This window comes from Anabas testudineus, chromosome 5 (genome assembly GCF_900324465.2).
Source record: "Anabas testudineus chromosome 5, fAnaTes1.2, whole genome shotgun sequence".
Taxonomy (NCBI): domain Eukaryota; kingdom Metazoa; phylum Chordata; class Actinopteri; order Anabantiformes; family Anabantidae; genus Anabas; species Anabas testudineus.
The window spans coordinates 19,964,362-19,979,160 of record NC_046614.1 but is presented as its reverse complement, the minus strand read 5'-3'; the positions used below and the strand labels follow the sequence as shown (position 1 = coordinate 19,979,160).

Here is a 14,799-nt window from a genome sequence, read left to right as displayed (position 1 = left end):
CATCTGGTTGATAGAGTCTCCACTAGTTGGAAGTATCAAAGTGATTAGATTAGGGATTTTATTTGTCTGGGTGTGGAGTGCTGTAGGCATCATAAACGACAAGCAGCGTGAGCCAAAGTTTTTTTGTGAAAGGGTGGCTCAGCATCACAGAGAGAGGAAAAAAAGCACTGGGAGATCATTTAGTAAGGTTAAAGATGAGATACTGTGAAAATGAAACTCTATTTTAAAAATCATCATTATTATTATTATTGTTATTATTATTTGCACTGTACAGATAATTCGAGTTTTCCTTTATAAGTTTTTGTCAGTTAAAAAAGTTTTGTTCATATTAATTAGGCACTATTACTTAAGTAGTAAGGACCACATTGAGAGTTGTTACAGAAGCTACAATAATAGCACATTTTTAGCAGCAAGTTGATTTTAAAATGGCCAAAAGTGAATATTTTCATATCACACATATCTCCAATCATGTCGATGTACTGACAATTTTGGAAATGTCTAGATGCTTATAGAGGAAAATGTTCTGATCTCTATGAGGTTATATTCCTGCTGCAGAAGCTCCATATTCTTCATATTGTTATTATTATATTTTGTCACTAAACTCATTGGTTTTAATGCTACATTTACTCTAAAGGTCTAACTATCAGATGCCAATAATCTGGGATCTGACCTGTAAACTACTTACACGAGGTTAGTGACTGCTCCTCCTGTATAAGCAGCAGCCTTAGTGAGTATTTGTAAGTTAATGTACTAATAAGATGTTTATATGTTTAAGGCTAAACATGGTAAAGTTTTTACAAACTCAGCCTTGATGGATCGAATCCAAATGACATCAATAACCTGACTTTATCGTCATGGACATAGTTCACTCGCAGAGAGAGACAGTTAAAATCTGCCCTGAGGCAGGATGCACCACTCCCTTTCAGGAGAGTGCAGGAGAGCACGGTGATGGTGCGTTGGGTGGTGTGGGATTAGTCAACTTTGAAGATGAAGTGGATGTCGGCATTTTGGAGTTTTCTGCTGTTGGGACGACTTTGTTTGCAACACAGATCTCCTTAATTTCTTAATTACTAACCCCCCTAGTAAGATCCTATCAAAATGAGTTCTACAGGTTGATCAAAAGAACGGTGCTATGTGTCATCAGTGGACTTGTGATCCTGCAACAGAGGTTCACACCGGTCTTCATGTGCTGCATCTGTTTGCTTCAGTTGCCCTGGAATGGGACTGTGCCAGGGAAGGCAACTGATTGCACAAAGTGCATGCAGGAAATGTGTAACTGCTATATAGACAAGCTTGAACAAATCTAATATAAATCCAAACAGAGTGTTAACATCATTTAAAGCTGTAGTTTTCCCAATCTCCAAACACAAAGGTGAGATTTGCATTTGTCAGGATGTTTCATCATCAGCATCTACAATGGAAATATCAACTGATCGAGTAACATGAAACTGAATAAATGACAAAGTTTGACAGAGTTGGCACCTTCAACCAAACAGGTGCAACGCAACAAGGCTCAACATTTTTAATAGAAGAATATGAACAGTGTTTCCAGCTGCGTTAAATACAGCAACTTTAGTGTAAGACTTTAATTATTTTCATAATATTACACATTTTTCAGTCTAATTTATTTATAATTGTGTTCTTATGATGAAATGGGTTCAGTGAACAACAAAAAAGAGCTAAAAGAAGAAATACTGAATTACATCAGATGGAAAACATGGAAGAAACAAGTCAGCTGCCAAATGACCTGTTACAGCTGACGGATAACAACATCACAGACCTACATTCATGTTCTAGCTATTTGCACCCGTGGACTGGTTTTCCACCAGTTCATCTGAAACAAACAAACAAACAAAAAGTGTAATCTATATACCTGTCATTGTTTTCTCACGTTCAGGTTTAACCTCTTCTATGCTTCATTATGTAATTCACCATATTGTCTTTTCACCACAGACATGTTGTTTTTTTTTTTTTTTACATCTGCAGCATTAGACGATTGTCTGCTGTGTTAACTGTTTTACATCAGCATGATATCTTGGCATGATGCCTGGCTGTTGGAACAGACCATCAGGAAGTATATCTTAACTCCATCTAATAACTGTCTCAGTAAGGAGTTCTGTTACAGTTGAATGCACTGCTGTCAGTTAACCTCTCTCTCTCAGGAGGAAATCATTTATAATGGCTCCATCAGCCATAATGCACTATTAAAACACATTTAGGTGTATTCATTGCATATTAATTAAGTGGTATTCAATTATAATTGTATTTGTCAACGGGGCCTCACTACATTACATGTAGACTGTATGCAGTAGCAGTAAAAGTGTTCTCCCACAGATTATCCCCTAAAGTATTTGGAGAACTGACATAACTAACTAATATATATTCTGACAATATGACACAAAGATTACACTGATTACACCATTAGTGTTTATTGTCTTTACTTAGAAAATTCAGGTGGATCACTGACACCTGTTTAGAGTAGGGACACCTGCACAATCATTACTCATATCAAGATCACTGGGAACCAATTGTGGCTTCGTATTTGACATGAAGTCTGTTCTGTAGCTTCTTTAATTCTTTGTCTTTCAACCATGAAAGTCTTGTTCTAGAGCCAAGGAAAAGGTCAGACTTTAGTTGAAGAAACTGCCATGCAAATTTTGGTTGATGGGCTGGATGTGGGTAAAGCTAAGAGGAAACAGACGTTATTATATTATATTTCTTTTTACACATGCAAAGTATTTTCTATTTTAGAAAGGTATGTTTTAACTTAACAATTTCATCTATGCTTTATTATAAAGTACAAATGCATGGCACACAACGCATACACACGTTAACACTTAAACCTCATGTATGAAAAGCACATGCGTACCCACGTTCATATCCAATTTCGTATTGAATTGTCAAAAGAAAGGACATTGTCATTGCTCAAGGTTTGATTTGGTGTGTCTACAAACACTCTGCTGCTAAGAAGTCTTGACGCAGTTTGTGCACACCCTCTCTGTATCTCACAATTAGTCCATTCAGACTGTGGCTAACCATATCAAACTCACAGCTCCTGCATTGGAAATAGAAGAAAAGAAAATATGTCCTGGAACTGAAAAAGAAAAAGAAACTTGAAGATTTAGCGGTTGCTATCAGAAGACTAGTCATTTAACGACTTACATGGTGAATTAAAAGCAAGATTAGAGAGGAAAGATTAGATATACAGTACTTTTATTGTTGTGGTGTACCACTGTTTTGCTAATTTTCTTTGAAAGTCTTTTCACAAACACCGGATATTTCTATGCTTCTGACACAGCCACATTGTTGAAAGAGGCTTAAACTACGCAAAGAGATCCTGTAATGGAAACAAACGGGGGAAAAAGAGTTTGCAGTTAGCAAATCACAGACAAAAATACAGACAGTTTCAACATTTGTGTTTATTTTTAAAGGATTACTAGGTGATAGAATATCAATCATAATATCTTAAAATTCACATAATAAGGATTTAGCTCTAGGCCCAGGGTAGTAGGCCAAAAATTATAGCCCAGGTTCTGCCTCTTATCTGATCTTGGTGCCTGAGAACAAAGAAGGTAAACATAAACCTGAAAAGTAAGGCATATTCTTGTTTACTTGCAATTCCAGGAGAACTGCAAAATGACAGTGGTCTGACTGTTTTACTGGCATCATGTTGTGAACATTATATTAAGACCAGTTCATTTCAACCCACGCCCCAATTCTGAAACTTCTCTTTAAATTACCTCTTTATGGTAGGTTATAACTTTTTCTTAAATTGTAAATCCAGTCAGCTATGTAGACTTCCTGCTGTAGTCTTTATTGTTTTATTGCTGTAATATGTATTGCAAAAGTCCTCTGCTATTAACAGCCTATTATTATCACTAATATCAGTTCGATAACGACTACATTAAAATGTCAATAAGGAGAAATTAATAGTAGTTTTTAGCAAATTTTGTTTTATTTAGCAAGTTTTCAAAATATTTTTGTTTATCATAAATTTATAATGGTGGGTTCACTTCAAGTCAACTGCAGAGACTAATTCTTCAAGGATGGAAAAGGGATTTTATTGTTTATGTCTTGTTGTTTCTTGACGTAGCCTCCTTCTGCTTGACAAATCTAATCATACTTATCTGTATCATAACTAACATACAAAATTAAATTAGAATACTTACATGGGGCATTTTGCATAAGACGCATCTTTATTTGTAGTAATTTAAGTACATTGTGCTGACGACTTAAATTTGATTGTGAAAAAGTTTGTTTCAGGGTGCAGATTGTCATAATCACTCTTCATGCAGCTAAGTCAATTCACAGATATGCAGGTTATTTAATAAGACTCTTCCGTCTTTTGGATTATCTTTTAGTTTTATTTGTTTAGGAAAATTAGGCTACATTTACTTATTTTATCATATCATTAGTCTTTAAATCTTGCATGAAACAAATATTCCCACGCTTACACATGCTGCATATTGAAAGAGTAATTGCTTATTGAGCATTTGAACTACAATAATTAGATTTACTTTAGTCTTTTGGGTCCCAATCTATGTAGATATGAGATTAATCTGAGAGGGATAGGATTATTAAAGTGGTAGAAAAGTTGACCTCTAACTGTTTTTAATTGATTAATTTTGGTGAAGTTGCTAAAAAGACATTTGAGTGTCTTACGCTAAGTAGTTGTGAGGACGTATTTAATGCACATCTCAAACACAGAGATATCAATAAAAAAGATTGATGAATATAGTTTCTCACAAATGTAGTTTACAACATTGTACCACAAACTTTAAATAGATAGAGCATAAAATGGAAACAGTCAAACTTTTCACTTTCTCAGAGTGGTTTTCTTTTAAAGTGACATTTTATATTCTTCAGTCTGTTACCACACTGAATGTCCTATCACCTAAGAACTGAGGTCAGCTAATAGTGTTTGAGTGTGAGTTAATCTGCAAGACACATGGCACTGCACACACACACACACACACACACACACACACAGGGTTGTGTGCATAAGTAAACAGAACTGCCCTATAAATATAAATTGCAGTCAATGGTGCTGGAATTCCTTTGCACTCGCTCAGTCACTTGTCCTGGCTCCTTCTCAGTTTGTACACACCCCCAGCAGGTGCTTTCACTTGAAGTTTAGTTTGCAGTTGTGCTTTAGGCTGTGACTTTCAGGTTAAGTGTAATAAAGCCTAGGAGGGTCTCTTTGGCTGGGGGCTCTGCGACAGACACGGGGGGGAAACACACTGAAGGGTGCCCACTGCCTGCTGCATTTCCGTCCTCAGGTAGCGGGCGTCCCGTCTGTGCTGAGAGTCAAACAGAAACGGGACCAAAGGCCATCCTTCATCCTCAGCAGAACTCGAGCTGCACTGCACCTGCTTCCACAACCAGTCAAGTCTTTACCTCTGGTCATCAGAGCATCTTTGCCTTGGTAAGAAGACGCTGACTTACACAATATTTGGAAAATATTTTTTTTTACATAATAATATTTAAATAGAACAGATGTAGATCTTACACCTGTTATAGATGTTACATTATCGTCATCTTCTGTTCAATCTATGCATTTTCACAAAGTTAGAGAAAGGATTTGAAGGACAGCCATAAGTTGAAAACCAAGGTTAAAGAAAGTAGTTCTGAAAATCTATAAACTCTTGAAAAGTTATTAAAGGGTGGCGTAGGGAGAGTGGAAGAGAAAAAATAAAACACTGTTATCTTTTTAATTTATCTGTTAATGTTTGTTCTGTATCTTAATCATGCTTACTGTTTTTTTTTTTGTTTCTGTGTATCTGCAGTTTCATATTAACTTTCATTCTGAGAGATAAAAAACTAAATGTGGTCAGATAAAAGTTGTCTGGGGTGGCTGTTGGTGCTTTGATGCCAAAAACCACAATGATAAGCTGCCATATTCAAAATATGTTTGTCACTTCTGTCTAGGACAAGGTGGGGGATTTAATTAGGATTTTTATTAAAACGGATATTAAATACCAAGACTGTAATACGAGTAAGTCACCAGTTATATCTTCCACAGAGTAATTTGCATTGTTTTAGGACTCTGTCCTTGAAGTAGAAAAATGACACCTGAAACCATAACAGAGAGAAAAGATTATATGACACCTTTATTGTCTATTTCAATATACTGTGCATGCAGCGGGTGTGAGCACAGCAGCTGTGACTGCGGGTATGGTGTCCCTGCTGTTAGCTTTTCACCACAATAAAGGGTGAGAATTAGAACAACTGAGGCATGGCCGTGGCTGTACTAATAGTCACAGTGTTGACTGACGGTGAACCCCCTACCAGCAGTGGTCTATTGCATAATGTAGTCTGTAGTAAAAATTATTTCACAGTGTGTAGAGGAAATGCCACTGTTTAAAACAGTGCCATGATATGATATTTAAATATGGGAAACAGAGTATATCTTTTTAGACAAATGTCTGGGAAGATGTCCATAGTGTTGTATGAAGTTGATAAGGGACTAAAATAGTTTTGCTGACTGTAAAAAAGAGAGCTTAAGAGTAGAGTGCAATTGTTTGCTCTACTCTAACTTCTGCACAATAAGTTAATCATGTGTCTGATAAACATTTCCGAACAAGCTTACTGGCAGCTTTTAGATGCATTGACACTCGATGCAAAGCGGAAAACGGGAGTCCTGCAGCAGGTACCTTTAATATAGGTGTTGATATTCACACAGATTTCACTTTATTTCATGAAGAACGCTCAGAGCCATTCCTCAACCTCCTTGTCCTCCCCTCAACACTGCCAGGATCAGAAAAAACAGGCAGCCAGGTACAGCTTTTGCTGTCATCATGTTAGAGACCTCTTTAGAAGGTTACGTCTTTGAGGAGATGCACATCAGCACTGCTTAGTGCTTAACCTGCACATGTAGCTGTCTGCAGGTTATGAAGACTCTTAACATACAGATATAAATCCAGCTTTAGTCTTTCGTGAAGTTTCCATCCAAATTTTTTAGGGTAATGTCTCCTCATTGCTCCTCTGTTCAGAGCTAGTGGATTTGTCTGCCACCGTGTTTTCTCTCTTCAATTGAGCGAAGGATCTACCTTCATGTTTTCACCACATCAGTTCCCACTGCCTTGCAGTTGCATTTTGCTTTTATTGATAGTTTGACTTTAAAGTTCAAGTTTCCACTGAGTTTCCGATTTGTATGTTGCTGAGCTGTTTTGCTAATTGCAAGATTTTGGTTGGTCAGGTTTCTGAGAAGGTTTAATCCATTTTGCTCAAGTGTAAATAAACATGTTGTGTCTGAAGTTACTGTGCACTTGTGCTGCATTAAACCTGATCACCAAACCTTTACCAAGTGCTATTATAGTATTCAAGAGTATTTAAATATGCTGATAAAATAATAATGATACAGTAGTCAAATGGAGATTTTACTATAAGATGGGATATTTTGTGAGAACAAATTAGACTTGAATTGAGAGCTTACAAAGAATAAGTCAATGAGTAGAAAGAGAATCTCAGAAATACATTTTCTCTGTCCTACCCGTCTACATTGTCACATTGCCAAAAGCCTGACTCGCTTTTAAAAAACAGGTTCTCCTCTTATCATAATCTTTTACAATAATTATTTAAAAGTAGTCTTTCTAATCTTCTTAGATTACAGAAGATAGATCGCCTCAGTCTCCATATCTTCACTATCTGCAAATAAAACAAGCCATAGATTGATTTCTCTGTCTGTCCAGGTTACGTCTCCAATCTTCAGGTCAAATCTCAGTTTGTAAAGTTTATCATCAGCAACATTAACTGTAGATATGGCCCTATGTCATAATTCATTTGGACCAACAGCAAAACTACTTTGAATGGTTTAGTGTTTCCTAGGATACTGGCCGAATGCCAGTGCACCTGACTAACAGCAGAAATGAATCACCCAGTGCACCAACATCCCCCTTTGGCAGTTAATACAACCCTTCCCAGAAGTGAAAAAATATCATAAAATGTAATTAAAAACTGAGCTGAACAGATAGGAATTAGAGACCTGTGACGGTCTGCACACTACGAGTAAATAGCAACGAACATAGGAGGCACAGAAATCAGCTTGCCTTCGTTGGCCGTTCATAAAATGCTAAATAGGCCACTTTTACACCCACATCTAATTTATAATGTGAACAGAGCACCTGCACATGTCACTGCTGCCATAAAACAGGGTCCACATCACTTCCTCCACCAGTAGCAGCAGACTTTCTTTAAACAAGTAGCTCAACACGGAGATAATACTCCATCTTTTTTCCTTGTTCTTGGAACAGTGACTTCCTTCCTTGTTCCAAGTTTCCCACGAGAAACAAGGGAAAAAAAAAAATCCCCATTTAACGCTCGCATGGCAAACTGTCATGCCTGCCTGTAATGCCAGTCTCAAACAACACAGGCTTCTTTGTGATGAGCACAGCACTCAAATGTTTTGTCTTTTCAACCTTCGGCAACAATGATGAGGTGAGGAAATAATGTTAATGTTAAGACAGATTAGCTGCACTACTTTGCAACTTCTACAACTTTTATTTTCAATAACTCCAACTGATTATTTCATTTGTAAAATATCAGGCGTCAAATGTTGTGTAACTACACAGCTTGTGAAAGGAAGCCTATTGCTAAAATAATGAGACCAAGCATGTAGAAGAAATATGGTTCCCAGGGTGCAGGTAGGGAGTCTTTTTCCTCCGGAGTCAAAGGCTGACTTTGCTGAGTAAATGGAGCGATCTTTAATGCTCCTGAAATGAATATCAGCGTCTTGACCAAACTCATTTAGAGATCAGTCAGGGTCTTAATCCGTCTCCCCGGGGGTGTGTGTTTGTGTCTTTTTCTTGAGCCCCTCTCTTCCTTTTGGAAGAAGGTAATATGGCTAAATTTGCTTTACTAATGGGCTTAGCACAAGCTGTTACAGAGCAGAGTTGACACGCAGCAGCCAGGCTGGGATACCGGTGGCTTTTAATCTGGCTACTGATGGAGTGAAAGAGAGAGTGGGTTATAGTTTACGAGAAGTTTGGAGATAAAAGGAAGACTGTGGAGGAGGTTTTACAATGAGGGGCTGAGGTCTAAAGACTACAGGAGGAATCTTTTTTGGGGGTGGTGGGACAATTAATGTGAAAGGTTTAAGACGAGCAGTTGAGAAAAGGTTTGAGCTTTTGGATCCAGCTTTTCAGAACGTGTCAGATGCAAAAGAAAATTACTATTCAATTTGCATAAGGTTAAAAATGTGATAAAGCAAACTTAGCACAGTCCAACATGTACAACATGACCTAACACTTGGCGTTTTTCTGTGGGTGTGCAGGCATTTCCTATTAAAAGAAAGGTCTAATGTCATCTAGAGTCATTTTAAACTCAACCCACACAGATGATTTTGGCTCAAGGGTGCAGTCTGTTATTTGACAAATTATATGATACTTTAATTTCTTAGTGTCTTGGCAAATAAAGCCGTAACTCTCCTTGGACATGTGCTCTGTGGGAGCACACTTCCTTTACTGTGGCATCAGACAGCCACAACCACTGATAACCGTGTGTGTGTGACATATGCCAGCTGTACGCTTTATGCATGCCATATGTGAATTCACTCCAGCGTTACAACACTTGTGCCACAGCTGACGTCCATAAACCCGTACAGTAGTAATTTTCTGTTAAGTAGAAGCACCTATGAGTCTAGTCTTCAAGAAACAGACACCTTTTCTGGGCCTGTGGTTTTGTGCACATTTTGTGCTCACTCCTCTCCACATTATCCAACCTCCATTTGATTAAAATCTCCAGCTGACAGTGGAGACAGAAGGCTGCAGAGACGGCACCTTGAAAGCCAAGGCAGGCGGCAGAGCTGCTTCAGGTCTCAATAGAAGTCACCTACCCCCAAGACATGAGCCATTCTGGGCAACTGACCCACAAATAAGTGACTCAGTCAAATCCATTTTGCCCCATGCCCATCAGCACTGTGTGTGTTTTAACTCTCCCGAGGGTCATTTCCCTGGTATCTCCATTAGGCTTGAGGTTCTTATAGAGCAATGACCAGCACAGTCGCACCTCAGTTCTGCTCGTAGCACATTACAGAAAGGGAGTCCTGCCTGCAGAAAACTGTGATGGAGTTTGTCACAAAGCTAAAGCAAATGGTGGTTTAGCAGGCAGAGAGGTTCAGGAAAGGAACTGTTTGTAAAGGTATTGTAATTTTGACTTAAATTGTCAAAAATAATTATATTCTAAGAACGGTTCGTTTTAATAATGTGTTTACCTTGTCATCTGTTATCTTTGTCAGGTCAAGTCAAATTTATTTTATTAAGCACATTATAAAACAGACACAAAGAACAAAGATACATTGACTTTAGAAGTGCTTCAGGCTTTATGTTTGAGACCTTTCAGAATAAATCATTGGACTCTCTTTAACCGACATTTTGGTGAAGGAAGTCTTACATGGATCAGAATTTGTGCAGTTTAATGTGACTTCTCTTGTCTGCTGATTCTTCAGGTACCAGTTATGTCAAACCCAGTGGGCAGTTTATCAGAAGGCACAGTGTATGCATCCCGGATTGGGATGACGGAGGACTCTCTGGCAACCCTCGAGAGAAACAGGAGCTCTGGAGAACCCTGGGACATGGGGGAGACCAAACCTAGTGTGGAAGCCCTGGAGCGCGGCATGCCAGGCCTGTACCTCTCCTGCTTCGATATGCTCCTCACTGAAGACGCTACGTGGCTGGTGAAAGTTTCAGAGGCCTCCCCGGCCCTGGCGGTGCCCATGTCTCGCATGGAGCCAAGAGAAGAGCCAGAGCAGTGCCCAGTCATCGATAGCCAGGAACAGGGACTTTCTCCTGGGTTGGAGGGGCAGGAGGAGGAGCGATCTCTGGAGCAGGTGCAGAGCATGGTGGTGGGAGAAGTGCTTAAGGACATTGAAACAGCCTGCAAACTTCTGAATATCACTCCAGGTAGGCTGCTTTCCACCACACCTGCTACTTCGGTTTGTCATCTTGAGAGTGCTGTTGAAATATAAAGACACATAACTGACAATGAATTCAGTCTTTAAAGTACACAAGGCATTTTTCATGACCAAAGAAATCTCCAAGTGTTGCCCGTTACTTGCAGGTGAAGGAATATTGATTCACAGATCCCTAAGCTACTGGATCTTACTCCCAAAATCAACATATATTTGTGTGGATAGCCCAGGCAAGATGACAGTTCTCTTAAATCATATCCTTACTGACGTAAAGTCATGTTTGCCTGGTCCAGGATCCGTTTAATCCTGACCTTTGCATGAGTTCTCTTGGATTGTGACAGTGATGGTTCTTTCCTGCCAGTAGACGTGTACACAGTCTTAAGGGCGAGGTCTCTTCTGCTCGCAAAGCAAACAGATGAAGCATTATGTATTGTAAGGCTTCTGGCTGTCATAAACCTATGCAATCCCCAGTCAACTGCACCATTGATTGCAATTGTAGCCACATTAAAAGCACGATTACCTTGTGGTTACAGTAAATTTATTATATGGAACATAATTTGGATAGTATACAGCTGCAATGGGAGTTTAATTGCTGAACTTAGCTATAATCATATTGGAGGAATCCTCCCAAAGTAGGTAGGTAATTCAGTTTTCTCACCAGTCTCCTATTTGTTTTATTTTTAAGACCCCATAGAGTGGAATACAGGGAATGTGCAGAAGTGGCTGCTGTGGACTGAACATCTGTACAGGTTGCCTCATGCAGGAAAGGCCTTCCAGGAGCTGACAGGAAAAGACCTCTGCGCCATGAGTGAGGAGGAGTTTCGCCAGCGGTCTCCTCAATGCGGAGACACACTGCACGCACACCTGGACATATGGAAGTCTGGTGAGTGTGTAGTGTGTCGTCGTCACAGCTTACGACACCTACTTGGTGCACTGAGTCTTGAATGTGCGCGTTGGCGTTTATTGTTTAATTTAAACTTCAATTCAGATAACACGTCTGCTCTTATTTCTCTTCAGCTGCCTGGATGAAAGAGAGGTGTTCAGTGGGAGATACCAAAACTGCAGGTATGGTTGTTTCTCCCATTTAAAAACATCAGCAAACTATTTGATATATGATGAATCAAAGATACATTCACAGTTTGCACAGAGCGAATCCAAAAGTACAATGCTGCTACCAGTGTAATTTCTTACTATAAACTCTACTTGTTGTTGTTGTTTTGTTGCGTAGGCAGCGAGGAGCTTTGGTCCGAGGCAGATTCGTCCTGCTCAGGTCAACCCATTCATCTGTGGCAGTTCCTCAGAGAGCTCCTGCTCAAACCTCACAGCTATGGACGCTGCATCCGCTGGCTCAATAAAGAAAAAGGTACTCTCACTTTTGTTATGTTCTGCACATGCATGCTCCATCTCCATTCATTACTTCGTCTTTGTAATTGTCTTTAAATAAACATTTTCTTTCTGACTCCCACCAGGTATTTTTAAAATTGAAGACTCGGCTCATGTTGCAAGACTGTGGGGGCTCAGAAAGAATCGACCGGCTATGAACTATGACAAGCTGAGCCGCTCCATACGTCAGTACTATAAGAAGGGCATCATCCGCAAGCCCGATGTGTCTCAGAGACTTGTGTACCAGTTTGTCCACCCAGTGTGAGGCTGCAGCAGAGTGGGACGAGGACGAGGAGGAGGAGGAAAAACCCACAAAACAAAAAGTATCTCACCATGCACTTGAACACCAACGCCAGCGATGAAAAGGTGTCAGAGTACACATGCACTGGCCAACCCCAATGATACACACTTCCACTGCCAACGTTAGAGTGACAGCTGCTGAGTGAAGGCTTATCTGTGAATGGGCTGAGAAGAAGAGACAAATCAATGTGGCTGTTGGGGCTTTTCCTGCTACACAATGAAACAACAGATTCAAAAATGAACTGCCTTGTCGTTTGCACGATCTGCCTTTTATTTTCCCTTTTTCCACAATGTGATCCATAATTATTTTTCTTATTACTCATTACAACAAACAATTACAGTAAAATTGAATTCTTTTACGTACAAGCTCCAGGAAAACGCCCAGAGACCACAGCTACGTTGGCTTTGTCTTTTTGTTCCGCTCATCTCGAACACTGTCTCTTGTTTGTTTTAGAGCCAGTTTCTCTGCCAAGGTTGAACGTGTGATTAGGATTGTGCTTCTTATTTGGGTTTGGCCATGGCTGTTATGCACACAGTCAGTCAGTCAGTCAGCCACGGGAGTTTTTAATCTCATCTGAAAGACACAGGGGAGACTTTAGCAATTTTCAGAATCTGGATTCAAGGTTGAAAACCTCTGGAGGATTCTCAAACTCTGCTGTGGCTGTGTTTATAGTACCACTTATACTGTTAGCATTGCTTAAATATTGTTTAACCACTATAAACCAGGGCTTTGTACTGCATTTTACTTTCAACTCTGGTTTACACTGTTGTATTTTCTATTTCACTGTATGTTTTGGGTGTTTTACTACGGAGACCCAAATGGTTCAAAATAAAGCAAACTAAAAATGAATTAAATAATAATATACCTTTAGATAAAAATAATTTAATAACTTTTTAACCATTCTAGAGGCTCTATAGCTGAGTCGATCTAGTACTTTGGTCCAGACTTAAATATATAAACTGTTATCTGACCAGATTTCAGCAAACCTAATAATGTTTCCATCAGCCTCAGCTGTACTCTTAATAAGTAAATGTTGGTGGTGAACATGTTAAATAGCACATATTGAAATGTACTGTAAACACAGAATGTGCTCAGGAACAGTTTACAGAGCTGCGTGTCTGTTGACTCTTATACTTGTTATTTTATTCCACCTATTCTTAATTTTATTGTAAAAAAAATGCTGCTGTGAATTTTTGTTTTAATCATATGATCCAATAATCACACATAAATACATTCTGACACAAACCCCAAACTTCAATTTCAAAAGGAGGCAGGATGACAAAACATTTCAGTAAAACTTGTATTGGATTATTTCACCATTTCATCATAAAGTCTGAATCCATTCACGTTTCATGTTTTATTTATGTATTTAATTTTGAATGCTTTGGCTCTCCTGGTTTTACACTTGTGTGGTTTTTACCATAGTGCTTACTGTTTTCATCTGGAGATTTCCCGAATGTCTGCCTGAGCAACAATACGATGTTCAAACAGGTCTTAATAAACTTTATTTTTGAACTGAACGTGAGCCTGTGTGATACATGCAAACTCAGCCAGGTGTGCTTTGGAAAGCATGCTGTACCAATCCAGCAGTTAGCAGTTACTGAAAAGCTGTGCAATTATTAGATATTATGTAATTACTGTTAATTTTCTCTGTAGCGACCCTTGAGCGATTCAGATCTTTGCTGACGGGTTTTTTTTCTCACCGCTGACTGTTTTTTTCTTTGATATAGTCTAACGGGTTTTTAGATTTTTCATAATTGATCTTCATGTGAATGTGAAAGTCCCAGATTGAATCTGCCAAGAAAAAGTGGCCTTGAGCTATTTCATGGTTTTCTGCATTACTTTGTTATAAAATGCGACCTGATTCTCATTTGTCAAGAGTATTAACAAATATAATGTGTCTAAAATAATAACAAACCCTTGCAATTATAACTAGATAATACTTTTTGCACTAGCACTATGAGGTTTTTATGGTTGTTCTCAATAAAGATACAGAAGATATTTTAGGCAAATTATATTTGTTAATACTTGACATAGATGAAGATCAGATCACATTTTATGACAAATGAATGCAGAAAACCGTGAAAAGGTTCACATACTTTTTCTTGCCACTGTATATACTGTAGCCATGGTGATGTGATAATACACTGTGTAATGCTCCAGGGAATTACTGAATAAACAGTTATCTCTGCCCAAGGGCTGAGGGCGG

General features: G+C 38.8%; 1 protein-coding gene across 1 annotated transcript; it reads left to right on the top strand.

Moving 5' to 3' along the window:
- The first annotated feature begins 5,071 nt into the window (after nucleotides 1-5,071).
- Nucleotides 5,072-14,110, top strand: LOC113153963 (SAM pointed domain-containing Ets transcription factor). Its single transcript, XM_026347890.1, has 6 exons — nucleotides 5,072-5,425; nucleotides 10,445-10,898; nucleotides 11,592-11,789; nucleotides 11,924-11,971; nucleotides 12,135-12,269; nucleotides 12,376-14,110. Exons 2-6 carry the CDS (start codon nucleotides 10,454-10,456, stop codon nucleotides 12,552-12,554), a joined length of 1,005 nt encoding a protein of 334 aa, XP_026203675.1. The 5' UTR covers nucleotides 5,072-5,425; nucleotides 10,445-10,453; the 3' UTR covers nucleotides 12,555-14,110.
- The last annotated feature ends 689 nt before the right edge of the window (nucleotides 14,111-14,799 follow it).

Bases quoted from the DNA above. Each gene is read 5' to 3' on its own strand.
- LOC113153963 (XM_026347890.1), top strand. From the start codon at position 10,454: ATGTCAAACCCAGTGGGCAGTTTATCAGAAGGCACAGTGTATGCATCC. The intron at 10,899-11,591 runs GTAGGCTGCTTT...TTTATTTTTAAG, and splicing joins ACTTCTGAATATCACTCCAG to ACCCCATAGAGTGGAATACA. The intron at 11,972-12,134 runs GTATGGTTGTTT...TTTGTTGCGTAG, and splicing joins GGGAGATACCAAAACTGCAG to GCAGCGAGGAGCTTTGGTCC.